The 25,501-nt window shown below is 45.0% G+C and overlaps 1 protein-coding gene across 2 annotated transcripts in view; it reads left to right on the top strand.

Moving 5' to 3' along the window:
• The window catches only part of ASB18 (ankyrin repeat and SOCS box containing 18), a 44,767-nt gene extending 20,805 nt beyond the window's left edge, over nt 1-23,962 (top strand). For both annotated transcript variants that reach the window (XM_082199598.1, XM_082199597.1), the window contains exons 2-5: nt 2,365-2,632; nt 15,828-16,332; nt 17,913-18,026; nt 23,307-23,962. In XM_082199598.1, the coding sequence (XP_082055724.1) occupies nt 2,365-2,632; nt 15,828-16,332; nt 17,913-18,026; nt 23,307-23,492 (1,073 nt within the window). In that variant the 3' untranslated portion in view covers nt 23,493-23,962. The remainder of the gene's footprint in view (nt 1-2,364; nt 2,633-15,827; nt 16,333-17,912; nt 18,027-23,306) is intronic.
• Nucleotides 23,963-25,501: the final 1,539 nt, after the last annotated feature.

Raw genomic sequence — 25,501 nt, 5'->3', positions numbered from 1 at the left:
TTTGGAAGCTTGTTTAGACCAAGTTAATGGCCTTTTAGGCTTCCTCCACATGAATAGGAGCTCACTTTTTGAATAATAAGAATTACCATATTTTTCCGCTGTATAAGACACACCAAGACCACAAGACGCACCTAGTTTTTGGAGGAGGAAAACAAGAAAAAAATATTCTGAATCTCAGAAGCCAAAACAGCAAGAGGAATCATTGCGCAGTGAAAGCAGCAATCCCTCTTGCTGTTCTGGCTTCTGGGATAGCTGCACAGGCTGCATTCGCTCCATAAGACGCACACACATTTCCCCTTACTTTTTAGGAGGGAAAAAGTGAGTCTTATAGAGCAAAAAATACGGTATATGTCACAGGGGGGAATCAGGATTTTAGAGATGCTTAGGTGAGGCTTGGCCAAAAAAAGGTTGGGAACCACTTTGGGGCTGAGGCTCCTGGCGGGTTGCCTAGCAACGAAAGTGGCCCTCAAGCCCCAAGCTGTTTGCAACCCCTGGTCCAGCTGTAATGGGGTGAGTGAGGCCTCGTCAGCACAAAACACGTCTGCTCAGAGATCTGAACTGGCTGCTGATTTGCTACCGGGCCAAGTTCAAGGCTATTAGCACACAAAGCCCTTAGCAACTTGGGAGCAATTTACCCCACATGTGTCCACCCAGCTGCTTGGATTGGTGGAATTGGCATTGCTGCTGGTGCCACATGATGCCCACTCCGCATGTGTAAGAACTTGGTCATTTAGTGTGTCAGGACTTGCACTTTGGAACTTCCTGCCTAGTGAGATCATGCTGGTGCCTTTGCTGTTCTGTTTTTGGTGACTGCTAAAGACATTCCTCTCTAGACAAGCCTACCCAGATGCTTAGAAAGGTGAGATAATTTTAATCTATTTTAGTATTTTAACTTTTGTATGGTTGAAAGTAGGGTTGTATTTTTAAAATTGATTTTACTGTTTTATCTATTCTAACCCACTCTGAGGTTTTTTTACAATTAAGCAGTGTATAAATTTTATGAAATAAAAAAATGTGTTTGAGTGCCTTCGAATGCCACATGATCCATCAACTGTTTGCATGTTTGTTTAATCATTTCAATACTGAGACATGACAGAAAGCTCATAGAAGGATTATTATTATTATTCAGACTTATTAATTGCTTGTTACCTGAAAGTTCTCCAAACCACTTGCATTTAAAAATGTTAAGCATACATAGATTGTACCATTCAACATTCATATTGTTACATGCCACCCCAATCTGCATGGGCACTGCGAGAGTCCATGGGCTGCAGGCTCATCTTAATCCAGCCTCTGTGTTTCCTTTTGGGCAAATGAGGCACAGCAAAGACTGTAGGGTCCTTAGGATAAATGATTTATTTACACACACACACACACACACACACACACACCATAGCCTTGCACTCAAACAGACAGCAAGCAGCACACCCTTCCCCCTCTCCAGCTGAATCCTTCTTAACTCCAACCTGCTGCTTTAAACCCTCAGCTTTTATCCCCTGAGGGAGGGAGGAAGCCTTTTCCATGTGCCCTTTCCACACCTAGCCCCTTTGATGAACTTCCTAATTGTTTACCCCTCCTTCCAAGGAAACTTGCCAGAGTTAATTAGTGCCTAACATGTTGATTTCCGAGATTAAGGAGGGGGTCATAATTTGGGACGCTGACCTGACTTAATTAGCTTTCACTATGCCAATAGCATAGTGGACGCAGGTGGCGCTGTGGGTTAAACCACAGAGCCTAGGACTTGCCGATTAGGAGGTCAGCGGTTCGAATCCCCGTGACGGGGTGAGCTCCTGTTGTTCGGTCCCTGCTCCTGCCAACCTAGCAGTACGAAAGCATGTCAAAGTGCAACTAGATAAATAGGTACCACTCCGGCAGGAAGGTAAATGGCGTTTCCGTGCGCCGCTCTGGTTCGCCAGAAGTGGCTTAATCATGCTGGCCACATGACCTGGAAGCTGCACGCCGGCTCCCTTGGCCAATAAAGCGAGATGAGCGCCGCAACCCCAGAGTTGGCCACAACTGGACCTAATGGTCAGGGGTCCCTTTACCTTTATCTTATGCCAATAGCAGAGGCTTTTCAATGGGGCCACCCCACCTTTTGCTACACCCTAATACACACTTGGGTCTGCCCACAGTAGAGATGAGCCTGTCTATTCCCCAATTCTAACATCTCAGCCTTCATTCAGGGTGTCTTGCACCCACAGGTTCATAACAATAACGGACATTAACATTCTCATACAAACACCTGCAATCCCTGTACACCTAGAGACATGGAAAAACCCTCTGATCCCAAATCTCAGCCCCAAGCCCATCCTTGCTTTTCTTTTCTGTTTCTCTTCTCCCGCCCACCATCCCTGTCTGCTCCAGGCCTGTGGTCTCTGGAATACAAGAGGGATCTGACCAATCCACTCTGCATCTCGGCCATCCATGGACACACTGCCTGCCTTCGTCACCTGCTCTTCTGGCGAGCAGACCCAAACGCAGCTCCAGGAGGACGGAGCGCCCTGCACGAAGCCTGCCAGAGGGGCAACAGAGAATGCGCAGAGTTGCTACTGGAACACAAGGCTAATCCCAATCTTCTGAGTGACGATGGGCAAGCCCCTTTGCACCTGTGCACCAGCCAGAACACCTTAGGGTAAGGAGCAAGATGTTTGGGCAAGACTCTAGCCCTTCCGCAGATTCATTCTGACAACTTTAGGCCTCAGAATTAGATATAGGCATAAAATGTGTGTTTATTTCTTGGCTCCTTGTTGTTTCACATTAGCAAAGTGGCATACAAGATTGAAACCATGAAATTCAATAAAAACAAAGATAAAAATCAGCGAGCAGAAAACAACACAATAAATAGTTTGAAGTACACACGTGAAAATACCCGCCTAAACAAAGATGTCTTGAGTAAGTGTTGGAAGTCTAGTATTATCAGCACTGATTTGACATGGAAAGGAAGAGACACCAGGGGGCTGGCACTGCAACACTAAAGACCCTGCTCCAAATTCTGCCACCAATAGGGACATGCCCATGATGAGGAAGCAGGGCATTTCTTAACATATAACGTGCAGGGGAAATTCCCCACCCCACCCTGTCCTCTTGAATTCATTTGGCCCAGTAAACTCAAAACTCTCCTCAAAGTCTTTCCTTTTTATTGTGCTTAGACCTAGTTCACATTTGGGGGAAACAAAATGTGCCTGGGGCCATATCCCCCAATCCTCCCCCCTGCTACACCACTGAAGAATGCAGAGCATCTTCAGTCAGTCCCGAGCTCTTCTTTTTAAATGGATGCTTCTTATTTTAATTTGTGATGCCTGTTGCTTTTATGCCATTTTTAAATGTTGAGATGTTGCCTGCTGAGGATAAGGACTCTACTTACAATGGCAGCCCGACTCACTCACTCTTCTTTGAAGAAATCAGAAGGCTCATTGGCCTGAAGAAGACATGGGGGCATGCCTAGAGGCTTTTAACATATCTCTTTTGGGCAAGGAAGGGGCATTCTGCGCATGTTCATGTGCTTTATTTCTGAGACACATAGTTCCAAATAATACCTGCCCCTGCTCAGATCTGTATGAAGATGCTGGGGATGACCTGGAATACTTGGTCCTCATGTACATTTTTCTTCTCTGGAAGCTAATTGGCAGGATTCTCATCTTTACCCTCTCCCTGCCTCGCAAACCAGGACACTGGGTGGTAGAGTGTTGAGATGGGACCATTTCCCATAATTTCTTTGCACCTAGACTCTTATCTAAAATTGTGTGGCATACTTCCAAGGTAAAGGTAACTGGACCCCGACCATTAAGTCCTGTCGTGACCGACTCTGGGGTTGCGGCACTCATCTCGCTTTACTGGCGAGGGAGCCGGCGTACAGCTTTCGGGTCATGTGGCCAGCATGACTAAGCCGCTTCTGGCGAACCAGAGCAGTGCACGAAAACGCCGTTTACCTTCCACCGGAGCGGTACCTATTTATCTACTTGCACTTTGACGTGCTTTCAGACTGCTAGGTGGGCAGGAGCAGGGACCAAGCAACGGGAGTTCACTCCGTCGCGGGGATTTGAACCGACATTCTGATCGGCAAGCCCTAGGCTCTGTTGTTTAACCCACAGCACCACCCACGTCCCATGTGAGGGGGAGGGCGTGCTATTTTACACCCAGAGTTGCTCCCCCTTAGCCCTTCCACCCTATGCCACTGAGGGGGGGATATTTTTTTCCCCCCCCCCATAGTTCTGGAAATTTATGGGGTCCTTTGCCAGCCCCTTTAATTGAAGAAGGAAGCACGTGAGCAGGGCAAATAATTTCTGAAGTACCACAACCCTCACACTGAGTCTTGGCAGCTGTCACCTCTCATTTTATTCATTTACTTTATTTCATTAAATTTGTACACTGCTTGATTGTAACAAAAACCGCCAAGGCAGTTAACAAAAAGATAAAACCATAAAATCAGGGGGGAAATACATTACATTAAAACATACAAGAAGTTAAAATAATAAAACATTAAAATTCACAACAACATTTCTAAGCCATTGTGTGTAGACATTTCTAAGCCATTGTGTGTAGGGCCATAGCTTCTGGCATGGTGCAGAAACGTCTGGCAGAAATGTTACAACTCTCACCACACTCAATGCAAACTGAAAGAATTGTGTCCCCACATAATCTTATAGCAGATGACACATGAGCAAGTATGACAACACAGATAGTTAATGCACAGCTAAACATAGCTCTGCATGGGATTGGCACAGCCTATTGTGATCCCGGCCTGCTGTTGTCCACTTTCTTTGAATCCAAGACAGAAGAAAACAGCCTGCTCCAAAGAGTTAGGCTGAGCAGAATTTTTTAAAAAAATAAATAAATCCAGAGTTCTGGCCATTTAAAATTAGATTTTAAATGCCTTTTAATTACAATAATTTATCATTAAAATACATGATTTGTGGCTGTTATGAGTTGTGGGTAGAGGGGTAGGCTGTACCCTTCTTATTCCTGGGTCTAGTAAGGGTTAAAATCTAAGCCACGATTCAGCTTCCTGGACTAGCCAGGCTAGCTTCTGGGGTGAGGTAATGGCCTAAGTAGGAGTCATTAAGGTAACAAAGGAAGTGCCCCATCCCTCAACTCTCTGGTAGTTAGAAAGGCAAAGACAGAGTTGAGAGTTGATTGTTGTGAGCCAGGAATTGGAAGGTGGGCAGCTGAGAAACAGAGCTATGCCTGATTTCTGCTGCAATCCAAGGCTGTGGCTATGGGAGAAGCAAGTCCTTCTTGCATAGCTGTCAACTTTCCCCTTGTCTTGCGACAGTGGCGTAGCGTGGGTTCTCAGCACCCGGGGAAAGGCAAGTAATTTGCGCCCCCTAACCCGTGGATTTTAGCACTCGAGTCTCTTCCGCGCCCCCCCCCAGATGTTGCGCCCGGTGCGGCCGGCACCCCTGGCACCCCCCACGCTACGCCACTGTCTTGCGAGGAATCCTATTCGGAATAAGGGAATTTCCCTTAAAAAATGGAAACGTTGACAGCTATGCCTTCTTGGGGTGTCAATGCTGACTCAGGTTGCATATATGTGTAAATAAACCATATACCCCTCATTCCAAAGGAAACACAAACCCTGGGGAAGCTACCTGGAACCTCTGGAATCTCACGCTGCTCATGTGCAGCAGGCGAATTTATTTTAAAATGTGTGTGCTTATTTAAACTGAAGATTTAAAATTCCCTTTAGCTTGATTTTTAAGTGTCCTTTTGAGTTCACCAACCCCTCCAGTGACAATGCTTAAAAAAAAAAAAAGCCCAGTCTCTGGAGAACATAGGATGCCATGTTAAGTGTGTTCCTCCCCTTTCACCAGCCTGCCCCACCCACTTCCCTGACCCATTTAGGCGGCTCTGCTGGCGTATCTTTGCTGGTGGAATGGCTCTGCTGGCATGATTCCCTCTACCTGTGAGCTGAGGGAATTCTGTCCGTGCATTTGCCATGCTTAGTGATGTTTCTCATGTTGTGTCGATGTATCATAAATTTCTCAAGCCTCTCAGTCAGTATTGCTCCAGTAAAGGCTTGCACCCTCAAACAGGCTAAATATTTCCTAGTAAGTGTTGTAGGATTTGTGATATTAATGCATGAAAATTGCTTAGAAGTGGTATGCCGTGTATGTATGTATGTATGTATGTATGTATGTAAAGGTACCCCTGACCTTTAGGTCCAGTCGCGGATGGCTCTGGGGTTGCTGCGCTCATCTCGCTCTATAGGCCAAGGGAGCCGGCGTTTATCCGCAGACAGTTTCCGGGTCATGTGAACAGCATGACTAAGCCGCTTCTGGCGAACCAGAGCAGCACACGGAAATGCTGTTTACCTTCCCGCCGGAGTGGTACCTATTTATCTACTTGCACTTTGACGTGCTTTCAACCTGCTAGGTTGGCAGGAGCAGGGACCGAGCAATGGGAGCTCACCCCGTCGCGGGGATTCGAACCGCCGACTTTCTGATCGGCAAGTTCTAGGCTCTGTGGTTTAGACCACAGAGCCACCTGCGTCCCATGTATGTATGTATGTATGTATGTATGTATAAATAAATAAATAAATGAAAAGCTCGCAGTTAAATGCACCATTAACTACCAGTAGGTATTGTGACTGGTTGAAATTTTCCTTCTTCTGAGTGAAGTCAAGTAACCTACCACAATTCAACTAGAGATGTTTGCTTTGTTATGCTGCTGTAGGATTCCCATGTACCCCATACAACAGCTCTAGCGCCAAAGAGAGCCAGTGTGGTGTAGTGGTTAAGAGCGGTGGACTCATAATCTGGTGAATCGGGTTCGCTTCCCCGCTCCTCCACATGCAGCTGCTGGATGACCTTGGGCCAGTCACACTTCTTTGAAGTCTCTCAGCCCCACTCACCTCACAGAGTGTTTGTTGTGGGGGAGGAAGGGAAAGGAGAATGTTAGCCACTTTGAGACTCCTTTGGGTAGTGATAAAGCGGGATATCAAATCTAAACTTCTTCTTCTTCAAAGAACTTCAGATTCAGATTTCTCAGTTATTTTGTATTCTTGAGTCTCTCTAAACACCAAAAGGCGACTTAGGTCAGCTAGAGATTGTTCCTCCACATGTTAGCAAACAGGACAAATTAAAATACTGTCCTAGAAATGGAATGAATTCGGGCAGCTAATTTCTAGCAGAAGGGCTGGCAAAAGGAAACAGTTGATTTGCATTCTCACCCGCCAAGGCATTTTGAGTTTAGATGCCAAGTTCCTTTTTAGAATGTAGTCCCCTCACCTGCTGTTGTTGCATCCTGTACCCTAGAGGACATTTGGAGAAGTCTGCCACGGACTTCTTGCTTTTGAAAAGTGCAGGGTGGACAGAATCCTTCATTCTACCTATGTTACCGGAGTTTTCCGCATGTCCCTATGTCTGTCCAGCTGTGAAGGCATCTTCATTGATTTACATCATATTTTATACAAATGCCAAGGGGGCAGCACTTGAACTGCCGCCCTATAAGCCACGCACATCACAGGTGCGATGTTGAAAGAATGGAGCCAGCCCTAAGCCCTTGAATATTATGGCTTTATAATGGAAATACTGCCAGAGCCTTAACTACAGCAGCACAACTGGATGCCTCTACAATAACTAAGCCATCTACTTGGAAGGATCAAAAATTAACAGACATTTCAGAAGGGATTCGACCACTGCTTCTCAATCGCAGAGAGTTGTGCTAAAGTTAGATAGTGAGGAGGTCAAGCTTTGGGTAACAAACATTTTCTCTTTGATTAGGGGAAACTACTTCTGCTCATTTTTTTCCCAGGTAACGGATTGAAGGTCACCCCTAATTTTTTACTGACAATAAAGAGCAGGTCATTGACCTACATAGGGAGCTATTTTATTTGGCTCCCTCTTTGTAACAATGGCCTGAACACCTATGTGTCAGGTTGTTCTGTGATCCCATATTCACCATGGGGGCAGGACTTAAAACCTTTGAGCCTCTCAGTGACTGGGATAAAAAAAAACTATCTGGGCTTCCTTCCAACCATTTCAACTTTCACAATCCATGAGAATTCAACCAAAAAAAGGAAAAGAAAGATGTAGGAGCTTTAATCTAGAAGCTTTTTGAAGCCCCCCCCCTTTTTTTTTTTAAAGTTCCAGCAAAGTTCATTTCTATCTTCTTCACTTTGGGAGCTATGCATGCCAACTTCGCCCTATTTAGTTGAGTTCCTCTCCTTGACCTTCTTTTTATAGTAGTGATAATTAACATGGTGGGGTAAGAGGAGTCTACAAATTCACTGCACTCCCTTTGCTAAAGCTGGGATGATTAAAAAAAGGAGAATCGTGCAGGCTTTTGTAGAAACTAGAATTGAGGAGGAGAAACCTGTCTTTGTTTCTATACTTTGGCCATGCCACAGGGTTAAAAATAAGATACAATACAAATACGGGGTCTCTGAGTCAGGGTTAAGTCCAAAAAGGTCACTCTCTTAACAAAACACCGGGGAAGCTGTCATAGGCTTTAGAGCAGAAGTATAAAAGTCAGAAGGAAAATTAATGGCCCGTTGATTTCATTCAGGTGGTGGTAAATGCAAGTATTTTGAAATGAGTGTGGTATTCCATGTCAATCTGAGCAGGAATCTCATTTGCAGATGACAATTGTGCCCTGTCCAGATAGCTGCCTTTTGAAAATTATGCTCTGGAACAGGCATAGGCAAACTCGGCCCTCCAGATGTTTTGGGACTACAACTCCCATCATCCCTAGCTAACAGGACCAGTGGTCGGGGATGATGGGAGTTGTAGTCCCAAGACATCTGGTGGGCCAAGTTTGCCTATGCCTGCCCTGGAACATAAATTAACTATAGGTCTGATGCTGTACTAAACCTGTTCTTATTTTAACTTGTCCTAGCCAGCCACCTGCCCTCCAAAAACTGTTTTAGTACAGAAATAAATTATCTTATATTTATCTTATTACTACAACTGTAGGACCTCTTGAATGTGGAGAAAGGGGGTGGCATATTTCTTGAATAAACAGTGCTGACATATGGCAGGAAATGCCTTGCTTGAGTTGCTACAGAGTCTCAGTGTAGCTTGTGATGCTCGGCTCCTAGGCCTGTTGAGTATAAGCAAGAAACGTTCAGTTTTTCCTATTTATTTATTTTCTAGCAGAAGCAGCAGCACAAAGTCCGATGCCCATCTGTTGAGATACCTGCATTTCAGGGGGTTGGACTAGACTAGAGGACCCTCTGGGACCCTTCCAACTCTATGAGTCTTTGGTTCTATGAATAGCTGTACTCTTCTTTTTACATCTATGGCTGAAATCAGAAGCACATTTACCAGGAAAAAAAGGTTCACTGAACTCAGTGAGACTTCCCAGAAAACATGCATAGGCTCAGGCTGCAAGTTTTATTTTAAATACACCCTAACCCCTCCTGGCCTTTCAACAGAGCAGGCTGAAATCCAGTTAGAGTGCCCGTGCCACAATGGAGTATCTGTGTGCTAAGTTCTACATAGTTATGCTGACCATAACTATGGTGCAGACAAAAGACATTGCCCAAATATCAGATAGTTTCCTCCCAAGAGATGATCATGTGTTCAAATAACAATGTAAAGTCCAGCAAATGCTACATTTCTGCAGCATGCTTTTGTAATTCCTCCTTCAAACGGTTGTTTACTGCCTGAATGATGAAGTGGCATCATCAGGAGTCAGGTTTGTTTTGTTGTGGTCTGCACTCCATGGTTTATCTTATCACAGGCAGCAGATGCAGCGATGGAGGAAGCCGCTCGGGCACCTGCAACGGCGTGCCCAGGAGCGAGGCGACCTCTGGGGACCTCTGGAGTCTGCCTGCCTCCTCCCACTCAGCCGCCCTATAGCTGGGGGGAGGCAGTGGGTGAACCGTTTGGGCAGCATGCAGCCTGCGCACGCCCAAGCCACCGCTTCCCTCCCAAGAGAAACATGGAGCTTGGGCGTGCTGCAGGCCCTGCGGTGAGTGCTGACTGGCATTTTGTCACACCCCCTCAGTGGAGACACCCAGGGTGGCCCACACCCACTGCACCCCCCTTCCTCCGCCCCTGAGCAGATGAAGTGATAAATCTATTTCTGGGTGACACCAGGCTACAAGCCAGGATTCACAGGAAGGCATCTTCTTTGGGGGGGGGGCGCATGGTTGTGAGCTTGGAGGGCTGAACAGGAGAAGGGGCTATTGGGGTTGGCATCACTGCAATGTTTTAAGCATCAGTGATAGAGTTGGCCAGACACAGTTTCTGTTTGGGAAATTAGAGAGAGGAAGAGAGAGAAGCATACAAACCTAGCAGATCAGGGAGAAGGCCGTGCTAGAACACTTTCCTCTGACATCTAGGCTTTGGTGTGAGGGAGTTTTTGGATTATTTAAATTTTTGTATGTGAGCCTTCTTTCTTACTGTACCTGACTTACCGTATTTTTTGCTCTATAAGACTCACTTTTTCCCTCCTAAAAAGTAAGGGGAAATGTGTGTGCGTCATATGGAGCGAATGCAGGCTGCGCAGCTATCCCAGAAACCAGAACAGCAAGAGGGATCACTGCTTTCGCTGCGCAGCTATCACTCTTGCTCTTCTGGCTTCTGAGATTCAGAATTTTTTTTCTTGTTTTCCTGCTCCAAAAACTAGGTGCGTCTTGTGGTAGGGTGCGTCTTATAGAGCGAAAAATACGGTATTTAATAGTTTGTGGGCGCTCAGACCATGTCTCAGTTTCTGAACATTTGGCAAGTCTCTCTCTGGAAAGAGTTCTGGACGTGACTGTCACACATGGGGACAAGGAGCCAACAGTTGCAGTCCTTGAGTGCGTGTACCTGAGGAGGCAGCCAGGAGTTATGGGACAGAGCACCATTAATTCACTCTGCCTAAATCCCACATGTATAGATGATATTTCCACTATGCTAGGCATACAGTACTGAAGGGGAAAGAATCCAGGATGGTCTGCCAGATTTCTTATATCCCAAACCTGTAAGTGTCTAGAAATAGCATATGCAGAGCAAACTTTCCGGTAAACAATGTCCTCCCCCACCTGCTCCATTCCCAGTTCTCCCTCTCCTGCTGGCCGTGTTAGTGCATTCCATCCACGTCTGTTTTCAAGGCTATTTTTAGCTTAATAAGGTTGGTTACTTAAGATAAAACGGAAGGCGCCCCTTGCTGTTCAGGAGGCACCCTGCAGATCCTCCGGGGAGCTCACCATCCAAGGCGGTGCATTCGCCTCTAGGCTTCTTTTTTATCATCACCTCTCCGTTAATTACGTGGAACAGCAGAAAAAGGGGTTCAAGAGGTGAATGCAGGCCTGGACCCTTTAGGGCTGCTGTGTGACAGTGAGTGTCTGCCAGCGAGTGAAGGAGGAGGCCAGGAGGCACAGTCAGCTGTCTGGTAGGACCAAAGGGCAACGTGGTGTGTCCATACACTTCTCAAATAATATACTTCTGTAACAGGCAGACACGCCGCTTTCCTTTACCTCAGCAGCCAGAACTGAGGATATATACCATTGCAAATATTTTAAGTAGACACCTTTGGGAGAAAGTCTAGTCCCATAGCCTTTATAAAATGCAATTTAACATTTCCCATAAAGTGGAAGTGAAGGGGAAGCTCTTATCAGAGAAACAAAGGATGAAAAACATCCCCCTTTGACCCCAAAAGTCAGGGTCTGCAGGCACAGCCCTCCTCCACTCCAGCCCCAGACACTTGCAGTGCAATAACTACATTCAGTTCTGTCCTCATAAGTCGTTGCTTTGATTTCACCAGCAGCGATAGGTTATGCCATGTTCCTAAAACAATTGCCTACACAGAGGTGTGAACTTGCTAAACAACATAGCAGTCTTTGATTCCTTGGCAGTTTATCTTCTTGTTGCCATCTGCTGCTACCAATGAAGGCCTACCTGAAAAGATACTAATGCAAATATTCACATAGTCATTTTCTTTTGCAGTATCAGTTTCATTGTAGCATCCTTTTTTTTTTTACCTAATGAAGATCTTTGTGGAATTAAAAACCTTGCAAATTTTCCTACATCAGATTATCTTGAAAGGTACCATGCAATCTCTTATATGCCTGTCATTAAGACCACACCCTAGTCAGTTATGTGTAAACGATGCCCCTCCCTTTGCCAGTGTTCCTCACCTTTACAAAATCTTTGGGTTAGGTAAGAGGATTGGAAAGGCTCCTTGGAGGGGCTTTGTTGCCAGCTCTTCTTCCACCTGCTGGAAGATTTGACCTTGCTGTGTGACTGTGCCAACCATTTCATGAGTAGCAATGTCAACATCTCAAAGCAAAGCAACAGTCATTTTGATTCATTTAGACTAGCTTATCACATTAATTTACTTGCACTAAAAACATTGCTGTGGACTGTTTTCTCTCTAAGCCTCTTCTGTTTGTCAGAAGGTATTTTAAGCAGCGAATGTAAAATAATATTGTGAAGACAGAAGGTGTCCCACATCATTGTTCAAAGCTTTGTCACATTCTACTGCCTTAATGCTTTGGAAGTGATTCAGATCTGTGCATGCTTGCTCAGAAATAAATTCCACTGGTAAGTAGAACTTCCTTCCAAGTAAATATGTTTAGGAATGAGGCATTCATAAAGGAGGGGACCCCATACCACAGAAAAATGGATGTACACTGTATATCCAACAGCCCAGCCCCCAGCTTCTACAAAAGGACTCCTAAACCCAGAACAGATTTTAGGCAAGTTCCATGTATGTACGTGTCAGAGCTGCTCTCAGATCCCAGCTCTCAGAGGACCACGCTAGCCGGCAATACTGTATAAAAGTCTTTATTGCGTTACAGTTTCCATTTTCAAGCCGCAGCGTGCAGCTCTACGTCTCAGAAGCTAGACCAGCGAAGCTCCGTCTGAGTCTCCGCCTCCTGTACACCAACTTAATACCCTAGCCTTACTCCACCTCTTCCGTCTCTCCTTTCTTCTCTGGGTCCCTCTGCCCCCCTGGGTCTCTTCCTTCCTGGACTCTTCTGACGCTGACCCCCCGGACCCTTCTCCCTCCTTGCGGCGGGCTTTGGGACCCGGCTCCCTTTCCGGGCTGCTTACTGTGCCGCCTTCCTGTGTATTTGAACTTGGCGCGCGCGCCCAACCTTCCACCTTCCTCTTGACCGTTTCCTCACTCCCCGACGGAGGTGTGGCCAGTCCTGACTCATGCTCTCCCTCCTGCGGCGAGCCGCCGGATCCCGATACCTGGCACCCTTCCTCCCCACTGCGCTCTGTTGGGGAAGCTGGCCCCGATTTCCAACTGCTGCTCTCTGAGTCCCCTCTGCTCCCTTCTTCCTGGGGTGTCCCCCTGGGTCCCCCCCTTGCTCTGGCCACGGGCGCTCCTTTCTGTGAGTCTTCCGATTCACTGGAAAGACTCGGAGACCTCGGGCCGCTGTCCTCGCTCATATCTCCTTCTGATTCCTCCCCCTTGCTCTCTGTTTCCTCCCTTTCCTGTGCCTCTGCTCCTGAACCCCTGACAGTACGTATGTATGCATTGATTGGTTGGTTGCACTAATATACCAAATTTTACCAAATGGTCCCAGGGCAGGTTGCAAAAATATAGTGTACTCATACTATTGGTCAATTCCAAGTACATGCATGGATCTCTGATTAGTTTCTTATTTCACCTGCAGATAAGTTATGGGAGAAACGTGGGGTGGGGGGGCTTTATCTACTAGGGTCTGTCTGTCTGATGCCTGCATGAGCATGTGACTGGCAACAGGGAGCTGGGAGACCATGGCACAAGAATGGAAATAGTTCTCGCAAAGTGGCTCGCTGATTGCTGCTAGTTATGTGCTAGCTAACCCGATCCTTCAAGCAAATGGGAACTACATAAAGAAATCTCTGCAAATGTCATACATAGCCAGGGGGGCAGAGGAGCCCCCCCCCCATAATCAAGTACAGTCGTACCTTGGTTTTCGAACAGTTTAGTTCTCGAATGTTTTGGCTCCTGAACGTCGCAAACCTGGCAGTGACTGTTTCGGTTTGAGAACTATTTTTGGAAGCCAAACGTCCGACGGGACTTCCACAGCTTCCGATTGGCTGCAGGAGCTTCCTGCAGCTAATCAGAAGCTGCACTTTGGTTTCTGAACATTTTGGAATTCGAATAGACTTCTGGAACAGATTCTGTTCGACTTCCAAGGTACGACTGTAAATAAATAAAAATTCTTAACTAACTGACCCACCAACTGCGTCGCAGATAGCTGGGTTCTGCCCCCATAATTTTTTTGGGGGGGCGCATAAATTCTGGCTATGCCCATGTCTCTAACCCTTTTTGTTAATCCACAAAGGTCATTCATTTCTCTTCGTATTTGTCAAAACAGAGAGTGGATAGGTATTTACTATTGTATTAGCCATTGGCATTAGAGCTTTGCACCTGATGCAGGGCGTTGCCAGGAATTTTTTTTGGGGGGGCAGGTGTTTTCTTAGTTGGGGGCAGAACCTCAGTTAACTATGCATTTTTATTGTTTTTTCTTGATGCCTCTCCCTCCCCCCACCCCACCCCCGGCTACACCCATGACCTGATGTGATATGTTAATAAATTGAAGAGTTATTCCACCACAGCATTCCATAAAGAAATAATGAATAAACTCCCTGCATGTGGGCATTTGCCAAAAGAAGTAACTACTAAAATTTGATTCCAAATTTTAAAAGGGGTGTATGCACACACACACACAGACACACACACACACACACACACACACACACACACACACACTTCCCATTGTTGAGGACTCAGTTTAACACCATATTTGCATTTCTAGAAGATGAAAGCCCTATGCAGACATTCTGGAACTCTAGAAACTCTAGAACACTTGATGCCGGTTGGTGGGAGGAGCAATGCAGGGATGAATCACTGAAATGATTTCAGCTCCAGAACCTCTTGTACCCAGAACACATGAAGCTGCCTCACCCTGAGTCAGACGGCTGGTCCACTTTGCCTAACCATGTCTAATGTAACTGCCAAAGGCCCGCCTTGGACAGAGGCCTTTCCTACTGGAGAACCTGGTCCTTCCATGTGCAAGACATGCGCCCTGCCACTGATCTGTGGGCCTTTCCCATTCAAACAACACATTCCTCAAAACTAGAAGCAAACGCGCCTTGTCAGTCCCGGTGCTGGTCGTGTGACTCTGCCGGCCTTTGCCTGCCAGTTCACTGCCATTATGAATCTACGAGGATTCCCTCCCCCTCGGTTGAAATAACTTGTGCTTCATTTGTAATGCTTCCTCGCGCCTGTACATGTTCCACAGCCGCTCAGGTCATGTACTGTGCAGTTACAGGACGTTTATTTATCCGGTAACAATGAGAAAGTACAGAGCTGCTCTGACTCCTTGATCACACACGTGGAGGGTCAGGGGACAGAGTCGCTTTGTGGCTTTGTGTTCTTGGTGTCGTAAGTTGTTTGGTTGAGCTAAAATTAACACATGGGTAAAGAGCTTTGCCTTTCAGGATTGCCTTTGTTTGAAGAGAAGGCTAAACACATATATCCCTCACCCCCAAATCAAAGATGAACAAAGTAGTCTACATAGCACTCTGGGGAGGTGTCTATGTATTGTTTTTGCAACATCTTAATATGCAGAAGTGTTTTTTGACATTTTCAGGCACAGCATGCCCAGCTGATATTATCTATTTCACATTTATATACTGCTTGATGGTAGTAAAACCTCCAAGCAGTTTACAAAAAAAGAACCTTAAAAATTTCACATTAAAGCAGGTAAAAGATAACTAAAATCCACTGTAAGCAAAAGGAGATTTAAATGCATGTCAACATTCTGCATAGGCTTGTTTGTATCTTATATGGCTTTAAATTGTTTTTAATGCTGTAAGACACCATGGGGAAATAATGAATTTTGAATGGCAGCTCATAATTTTTAAAAAAATAAAAATAAAATTCCTGTTTTGTAGGTGTGCTAAAGCTTTGGTGACTTTTGGTGCCCTGGTAAACCAGCCAAGTGAAGAATCCCAAGAAACCCCTCTTCACGTAGCAGCTAAGCATGGTCTTCCCGACCACACGCTCCTGTACCTGCGGTGCGGTGCTCTTGTGGACCAGAAGAACAGCCAGGAGGAGACCGCACTCAGTGTGGCTTGCAGAGAAGCAAAGAACAGGGAGAGCCAGCAGAGCTACTTGCAAGTATGTCAGCTGCTGCTGGAATATGGAGCAGAAGTCAACACTGTGGATGAAGAAGTGAAGACTCCACTTCATAAAGCCTGCGGGAACGCTCACCACAGCTTGGTTGAGCTCCTGCTGGAGAGGAAAGCCGATGTCAACGCCATCGATTACAATGGGGCATATCCAATGTCCTGTGTCCTGCAGACTGCAGCTTTCAAGCAAGAGCAGAGGCCCCATCTCACAGTACAGACCCTGATAAACCACGGCTCTCAAAAACTGTGGCCCACAGCTTTTGTCAAGGTAAATGAAATATACTCGGAGTCGAGAGTGCATTTCATGCTCTTTATTCAGCTCATAGTGGTGAGGAGGAATGGAAGTTCCCCCAGAATGTCTGCTTTATATACATTATTTACACAATGGGCCCCACGTGATTGGCTAATTCCCGGATTCTCCTGTAGGCCAATCAGGTTGCGAATTCCCTTCCACCTGGAGCTGGATTGGGTGGCTTCTGTGGACCAATCAGACTGTTGCATTCTGGATCCTATTGTTCTAGGACCAATCAGACTGCTGCATTCTGAATCCTATTGTTCTAGGACCAATCAGACTGCTGCATTTTGGATCCTATTCAACTCAGTACATAACAGTAAGGAACTGTCTTTGTGTTTATGGGTGCCTTTCCTTCAGCTTTGAAATTCTGCAACTCCCCTTCAGGAAGCAGAGCTTGTAGAAGACCCATCTGCAGCCATTCCTGGATTGGATGGATTGTTAACCCAGTGGATTACACCCTTCGTTGGTCTGCTGACTAGATGCAGGCTCTTTTACACACACTCAGCAGCTGGGGAGTTATTCTCACAATATTGGGGAGGGAATGTAAAAACGGCAGTCGAGCCATCAGAGCCTTTTCCAGCCAACAGGCAGCTTTCCTCTATGCAGGATGCTGACAGGGAAAGACCTGTGCAACCAGACCCACCTTTGCAAGAATTGCCAGGCATGGTCATTCAAAGGGAATTGGAGAAGTTTTTGATGCAGAACTGTTATAATCATCAGTGTTTATCATCAAAAGTGCTTTCCTGGTTTCAAAAGTTATCACAGGAAGATTCCACCATTTTGAGTTAGAATATCAGAGTTAGCTTGTTTTTCATATATTTGAAATGAAACTTGCTTATACCATAAAAACTAGGTGAAAGAAACCAAGTTGAACCAATTCAAACAGGTTCCAGAAAGTAGCAGGTTTAATCTACCAAGCTTTCACTAACTGGCATCACGTCAGTCTTGCTTTTCTAATCCTAATGGGCTCAGCGCTGGATGCTCACGTTCTCAATCACTAACCTGTGTTTCTAAGTTAAAAATGAGTGAATTAACTCTTCAAGGCCATGACTCCAGCCCCTTCAAGGGCTGTCATAATAACTCTTTTAATGATTTGGGAATCTCTGATCCAAAGGAGGTCAGCCCAGCTTGTTAAAGTCTATACAGGTAATGTAGGAACTGTGAAGCATCTGTAGATTTGCCTTGCTTTGTAAGAACTATTTAAATAGTTTAAACAACCCTATTTGATTGAAATATGTGCAGTTCACATCTTGAGCAAAATTAACAATTTCCTTATTTCCCTCTACAAAAATACAAAAAACACCCAAACTCTCCGTAACTCAAATTTCGGGTTGAGAATAAGGAAGACATAAACTGGGCTTTTTAGTGGCTTGCAAAATAATCTAGTTTGACCATGGCAGCAGCTACTTCACATGGAGGACTGGCCACATACTGGGAGTCAATGTACAAATACCATTGACCTGCAGCGGTCACAGTGCTTAACCCATACCTTTCCCTCTCCCTCCCTCCCTCTCCCCCCCCTGTATTTACCGTGATGATTTTTCCTCCTCTAGGTGCTGAAATCCTGTGCTTCTGTGCCAGAGATTATTGAAATCCTTTATAATTCTTACCCTCATCTTCCCATCTCTGAAAAATGGCTGGAAGTCATCCCAAATGAAGAATTTCAGGTAACAGCTATACAAATTGTGTTGCTTATATTTGTTTATCTAATCCAGGTTTGATTTTGCAACTTTAGCAAATGGAGTAAAGCATAATCAGATTAACATGTGTCACACTACAGCCATAAAACTTATTTTTATATAAAGTTTATTATTATTATTTCATTTTATAATGTATATAAAACAGAGAGAACCAATTATAACAATAGACAAAAGTGAAAAGGGGGGGACGCTATAAAATAGGCACACACAATGATTATAGTTGCATATGTTGTTAAAATAACAATGCCCAAGTAAAGGCTTATCAACATTATCAGATTATAAAGCATGGTTTCAGATTTTCCAGGCTTGTGATGAGCATTGCCTTGAACAGGCTTCCTCAAACTCGGCCCTCCAGATGTTTTGAGACTACAATTCCCATCATCCCTGACCACTGGTCCTGCTAGCTAGGGATCATGGGAGTTGTAGGCCAAAAACATCTGGAGGGCCGAGGTTGAGGAATGATGGTTCTGCTCCATATGTCATAAAAGAAACTTTCTATTTTGGAGATTCTATTTCTTGTCAAAATCTTAAATTAAGTGTAACTTTCTCCATTATACTTATATTGCAGAGTGAGCAGTACTGTACCAAGAATCCAGTGTAAGATTCTGGGCTGTTTTCCATTGAGTTGTGATAACGATTTGTGTTGCCAAAATAAGACCAATTCTGTTTTGTCTAGGATGTGTGCAATGTTGTTAATTGTTATTTATTTGTCTGTTTACATGGTTTATATACCGCCATTTAGCAGTGCTGCCAGGGCAATTTACAAAAACATGGCAAAACAGAAAAATACACATGGAATATAATAAATTACAACATATTGAAATAATAATACATTAAGAAGGCTGGGAGAAATGTTACCCAAAAAAATGCCAGGTGTCCCACATATAGTAATGTTGGTAACAAGTTAGCTTCTCTATGGACAGAACTCCATAACTGGAGACTCCTGTTTTGAACTCTATGGAAAGAACAAGCAAGCCAGATACCTTTTTAAAAGTGCAGTGCCAGGGGCTGCGCCCTTCCTGGAAGCCATAGTGCCAGCTGCCTGGTTCCATCCCAGTTCAAGTGGAGTCTCTCTCTTTTGAACAGGCCTGGCTTCTCCCAAAATGTTCCCCAGTACCTAACAAATCCAGATCCCTCTTCCCAACACCACCATTGACACATACCTGTACCTGTCTAGATAACCCTACATGTGGAACAGGTGGTATTTGGACTGGCGAGAGACAGTGTGGTGTAGTGGTTAGTGTGCTGGCCCCAGGAGATCAGGGTTCAAATCCCCACTCAGCCATGAAGCTCACTGGGGGACCTTGGGCCAGGCACTACCTTGCAGCCTTGCAGGGTTGCTGTGAGGGTAAAACGAGAGCAGAGCACCATGCATGCCACCTTGAGCTCCCTAGATAAAAAGGTGGGATATCAATTGAAGAAATAAAGACAGTAAAGAAAATCTCAGAAAACAGCTGCTTTGTAGGGCCTGCCTGTCAGCATCTTACCAAGCAAGGTAGAGTTCACTTCCAGGAACTCCCAGCTCCTGAAGCCACTGGTGCCAGCATGCACCCCTGACTCCTCCCCAGCACTATCTACCAGCCCATCTAGATGATGAGCAAGGTAAAGGGTGAAGGTAAAGGACCCCTGGACGGTTAAGTCCACTCAAATTTGACTCATCTCTACTTTCAGGCCAAGGGAGCCAGCATTTGTCCACAGACAGCTTTTCCAGGTCATGTGGCCAGCAGGACTAAACTGCTTCTGGAGCACAGAACACCATAACAAGTGCCAGAGCACACTTTTGAACAGCTAGGTTGGCAGGAGCTGGGACAGAGCAACGGGAGCTCACCCCATCACTCGGATTCGAACTACCAATCTTCCCATCAGCATGGTTCAGTTGTTTAGACCACAGCACCACCCACGTCCCTTATGATGAGCAACATCACCCTGCAGTCTGCCGGCCCTTCACACACCCAGCTCTCCTTGATCCTAATGATCAAATCTCCCACTGCTAGGATCCCTCCAGCCCCTGATAGAAGCATCCTTAGCCCAAGAGGATCACTGGTCATCCCCCAAGGAATGGGTCCCTTCTAAGCAGCTTAAAGGCATTGCATAGTCGTCTTCTCTGGATTAATCTTTCCTGCCTGAGGACTTAACCATCCAGGGGTCCTTTACCTTTACCTGTATGGAAGAAGAAGAGAAAGTTGCTGGTCTCCTCTTGGCTCCTCTCACTCACATTTTTAATCTGCTTATGGAGCTCTCTGGTTTTCTGAAACATTCCACTCTTGTGTTCAAAGGCTGTAATCCTAAATACACTTATCACAGGGACTTACATCCAGTCTGAATAAGCATGCATTGCCGCCAGAGCATTTTTACCTTGTGGCACCTATATTTTCTTTTTACTCTACAATCCCATCTGAGAATGCTTTCCAACCACTACCCTGACCCAGTTTCCTCCCAAATTTTCCTTTTAGGTGCTCTAATCTCATCCAAGGCTAAGAGAATTTCCTCTAAACTGAACATTGATTAGGAGTTTGGGGGTAAAATTCATAATCCACTGTGTGAGAGTAGTGCTTTGTAAATAGCACCCAAACCTTTAATTATCTAATTATTTTGGGATGGTCTCCTCCAGGGCATTACAAAGGAAGCTTTTGTGAGCTGTCAGTGCTTTAGCAAGTGAGTGGGGAGTAAAACAATGTATGGTTTCACTCTCTTCAAAATACAGAGTAACAGGATGACTCAGGGCAGCCTTGGTAGCATCAGATTTCTTTAGAGGACTTTGTGCTGAAGATTTATAGGCTGTGTGTGTGTGACAACCATCTATTCAATCAATCAATCAATCAAATACCTTTATTGGCATCACAGTGTAAAATGTTTCAAGTAACTGGAATAATTAAAAAGACAAGGGTGAAGCTATCGAGGGTTATAAGGTCACACTATAGTCGTGTGCATTTGGATATTCTGCTATGCCCTGTCTATTTCCCGAAAGGATAGTTGGTTGGGAACCCTATCGGGTAAAATTGTGGCTAAAAAGGAAGCTACTAAAGCAGTAATACCTTTGTCCCGATCTGCCGGGAGAAACCTTATTTGGCTTCTTCTCGGAGTTGTGGGCCGGAGGTGCAACATTTTGCTCAGCATCAGTTGGCGAGGTCTGCTGTGTAAAGGGCAATCTAAGAGAATGTGGTCCATTGAATCTAAGTTAGCTAGTTACATGTTAAATGATTGGGTGGAGTTTTGGGTTTCAGAGAATGTGCAAAGTTCCTTCCAGGAGAGAGGTTCAGAGAGAGAGGTTCATTCTTAACCTTGTTGAATGATTCCAAGAGATGAAATACGAGGTGAGGCTTCACCTCTTTATGGAAATTCAGGATCAGGAGAAGTGTACCCCTGGGTGGAGACAGATTGTTTGTCTCAGTGGTCTAGATGGCCAATTAGATATTTATTTTGTGACCTCTTCCGTGATTCTGCACTTATATTACAAAAGGACTAGCCAGTTCAACCTGAGGATATATAATGGAAAATAAAATTATAAAGCCCAGGATATACCTATAGGGGTCATAGGGGTGCAGTATCAAAGACCCTCAAGAGGGAACTGTTCAGAATATAGGCATACCTCAGGTTACAGCCGCTTCAGGTTGCGTTTTTCGGGTTATGCACCCGCCGAAACCCGGAAGTACCGGAATGGGTTTCGGTGGTCACGCTTTGTGCATATGCAGAAGCGCCGAATTGCAACCCTGTGTGTGCGCATACGCGCCGCTGTGGGTTACAAATGTGCTTCCTGCACGGATCACGTTCACAACCCGAGCATCCACTGTATAGGTAAATATGTTGTTGTTCTGCCACAGGATTATGCTGGTTTTGTTGCATAATTTATTAAACGTGTTGCACTGAGATTTATGTTTTTAATCGTTTTGAATATGATTGTTTTTATCTGCTGGTTGGGGGAGACTCATATAAGAAACTGTATCTAGAGAAAGTGAGTGGATGGCCAAGTCATACAAATCACTGCCACTTTCACAAAAATGTGATGACTGCTGTATTTTTTTCATTCTTTCTCAAGATAATTATGCTGCTGGTCCTAATCATCAGTTGACAAATACCTCATATTACTATTACTAACTCTAGTTAAATCATCTTTCTTTTCTTGCCTCAGTAATGGACTGGATGAGAGTCAACAAACTGAAACTCAATCCAGATAAGATGGAGGCCCTGTTAGTGGGGGGGGGGGGGTCCCTGTTAGCAGAAGGCTGGGAGGTGGCTTGCTCCCAGTGGGCTGCACTCCCTCTGAAGGAGCAGGTACATAGCACGGGGGTCCTCCTGGATCCTTTGCTGTCGCTTGAGGCTCAGGTGGCCTCGGTGGCGCAGAGTGCCTTCCATCAGCTTGGGCTGCGCCCCTATTTGGACAGGGACAGTCCGACTTCTGTCATCTATGCTCTGGTAACCTCTAGGTTAGATTACTGAAATGCAGTATATGTGGGGCTGCCTCTGAAGATGGTTTAGAAACTTCAGCTGGTGCAGAATTCGATGACCAGGTTGCTCACAGAAGCAAGACGGTTTGAGCATATTGCACTGATCCTGGCCCAGCTGCTCTGGCTGCCAATTATTTCCCAGGCCCAATTCAAAGTGCTAGTTTTGACCTATAAAGCCTTTAACAGCTCAGGACCACAATACCTCAAGAACCACCTCTCCCCATATAATCTGTTCTGGACTCTGAGGCCCTTCTTCATGTTCCTCCTCCTCAAGAGATCCGGAGGGTGGCAGCACAAGAATTGGTCTTCTCTGTGGTGACTCCTCATTTGTGGAATGATCTCCCCCTGGGAAGTTCGCCTGGTGCCTTCATTACAGTGGTACCTCAGGTTACAGACGCTTCAGGTTACAGACTCCGCTAACCCAGAAATAGTGCTTCAGGTTAAGAACTTTGCTTCAGGATGAGAACAAAAATTGTGTTCCAGCAGTGCAGCGGCAGCAGGAGGCCCCATTAGCTAAAGTGGTGCTTCAGGTTAAGAACAGTTTCAGGTTAAGAACTGACCTGAAACTACCGCTGGAGCGGTACCTATTTCTTTACCTGCACTTTGACGTGCTTTCGAACTGCTAGGTTGGCAGGAGCAGGGACCGAGCAACGGGAGCTCACCCCGTCACGGGGATTCGAACCGCCGACCTTCTGATCGGCAAGTCCTAGGTTCTGTGGTTTAACCCACAGCGCCATAAATAAATAAATAAATAAATAAATTCCAGGTGGTCACACCTTGCAAACTGTTCTTTCTCTTTCAGAGGCATCTATCTTTCTATGAGTCCTTCCAGAATCAGATGTACAAGGTCCGGTGTCTGCAACATTTGTGCCGCTGTGCCATCAGGAGAAAATTTGGCAGTAGGTGCCATTTTCTCATCCCTTTACTGCCTGTTCCCAAACCACTACAAAATTATCTGCTGTTAGAACCTGAGGGAGTCTTGCTTTGAATATCTTGTCCCAAGCCACCAAATCTCATCATATCTTGGTCCTCATTGGCGCATGATAAATGAATTGCTTATGAATACAGTAAAGTTTTTTTTCCTGTTTTCTAACAAATAAGTGTTTTCAGGGGTTTACATGAATAAAACAATAGATTATTACAATGACTTGAAGCTATTATTTGTATACCATTTCTGTAAAAATGTACTTTGGAAATCTTTTGATGCAGTTTTGTTTGTGGCCTCACAGATTTTAGTGATCTGTTAATACAATATAAATAGCACAAATAATACATAGTAACAAGAATAGAGGCTTTGGAACATTTAGGTAAATAAAATTTCATACTCAAGTGCTGAACTCTAGTAAAATGTCATTTTTTTTAATAATGTTTTTATTTTCCAAAATAATAGTAATTGATGACTGAATTCTGAATTAACAAACTATTGATAAAGAGCTAATAAAATGTGAAGGAACAGCTTGTAATGGTAATGTTGTCATAATCTTTAATTTAAAAAATGTAATTTAGAAATAAGCATCTCTGTTTATTACTGTGGTGTTTTTTTACCAAAGGAGTGCAAATGGAATCCTGGTTTCAAAGCAGCCTCCTGACTTCCCAGAAGCTGAAAGCAGCAGCTAGGAGATTTCCAAAGCATTGCCTCTCCAAGGACCTCTGTTCTTTTTCCACCTCTTTCTCGCTGCTTCCCAAATAATTCTGCCTGTGTCCTCTATGCAGAGTGTGGGTCATGTGGTGATATTCAGCTAAGTACTACTTGGAGTTGAATGGTTGAAATTAATGAGCATGGCTAAATTAGGTCTGTTAATTTCAGTAGGCCTACTCTGAGTAAAACTTAGCTGATGAAATCCTGTGCAAAATGCACATGAAACCTAAAGGTAAAGGGACCCCTGACCATTAGGTCCAGTTGTGACCAACTCTGGGGTTGCAGCGCTTATCTCGCTTTACAGGCTGAGGGAGCCGGCGTCATGTGGCCAACATGACTAAGCCACCTCTGGCGAACCAGAGCAGCACACAGAAACACCGCTTACCTTCCCGCCGGAGTGGTACCTATTTATCTACTTGCACTTTGATGTGCTTTTGAACTGCTAGGTTGGCTCACCCCATCGCGGGGATTCGAACCGCCGACCCTCTGATCTGCAAGTCCCAGGCTCTGTGGTTTAACCCACAGCACCACCGCGTCCCTTCATGAAACCTAAGCAGGCAGCATATTGGGCTGAAAGCTCCAGCAGCAAGCCAGGGAGGGAGGAAATGTCTGAGTCAGGCTCAGGAGTTCCAAAGCTGAAATGGGGGGCTGTGCTGTTCAGAAGCAAAGAAGAATAAATTAACAACTAAATGGCAAGTGCTTATATTCTAGGAGAGGACACCAGATTCCAAGATCCCATCACCACCACCACTGCTAGCGTGACATCCAAGGAAAAGTCCCCATTAGCACTGGTTGCCAATTTGCTTCCTTTTTTATATTTACTTATTTATATACATGCTTATTCAAAAATTACAATACGGCTTTGTCCACTGCCATATCACAGAATCATCTCTCCAGTCCTCAATTCCATATCACTGTCATGTTAGCTCGCTGCCAAATCTTCAATAGGCCGAATAGTCAGTTTGCTTTCTGAACTAATTCAGAGTATTGGTCTTTCAAGGGCTGCAAACATTCTTTGTTTCCAGGGTGTCTTAATAACTGCCTTTTTCTATGAGAACTGCTCAGGAGTTTCGCTCAACATCAGATTGATTGTTCCTAAGAGACTACAATATGAAAACACTGAAATAAAATACTCCAAGTAGTTCAATGCTATCACTTGTGGAATGAACTGAGATAAAGGCTATTGGGTGTTCATATGTGTTAATTGGCTTACCAATGCCATGAGGTATGTGCTATCAACAAATGTTTTGTGAATTACCATGGTTAATCCAGTGTAGGGTAAGGTGGCATCTGCTAGTACAATGGGGCTTCTCCATACTCCCTCCATCCCCCCAAATTTGTTCCAGAGGAATGGGAGC

This window comes from Podarcis vaucheri, assembly GCF_965113315.1.
Source record: "Podarcis vaucheri genome assembly, chromosome: 1".
Lineage (NCBI taxonomy): Eukaryota > Metazoa > Chordata > Lepidosauria > Squamata > Lacertidae > Podarcis > Podarcis vaucheri.
This window is presented reverse-complemented; position numbering and strand designations above follow the sequence as displayed.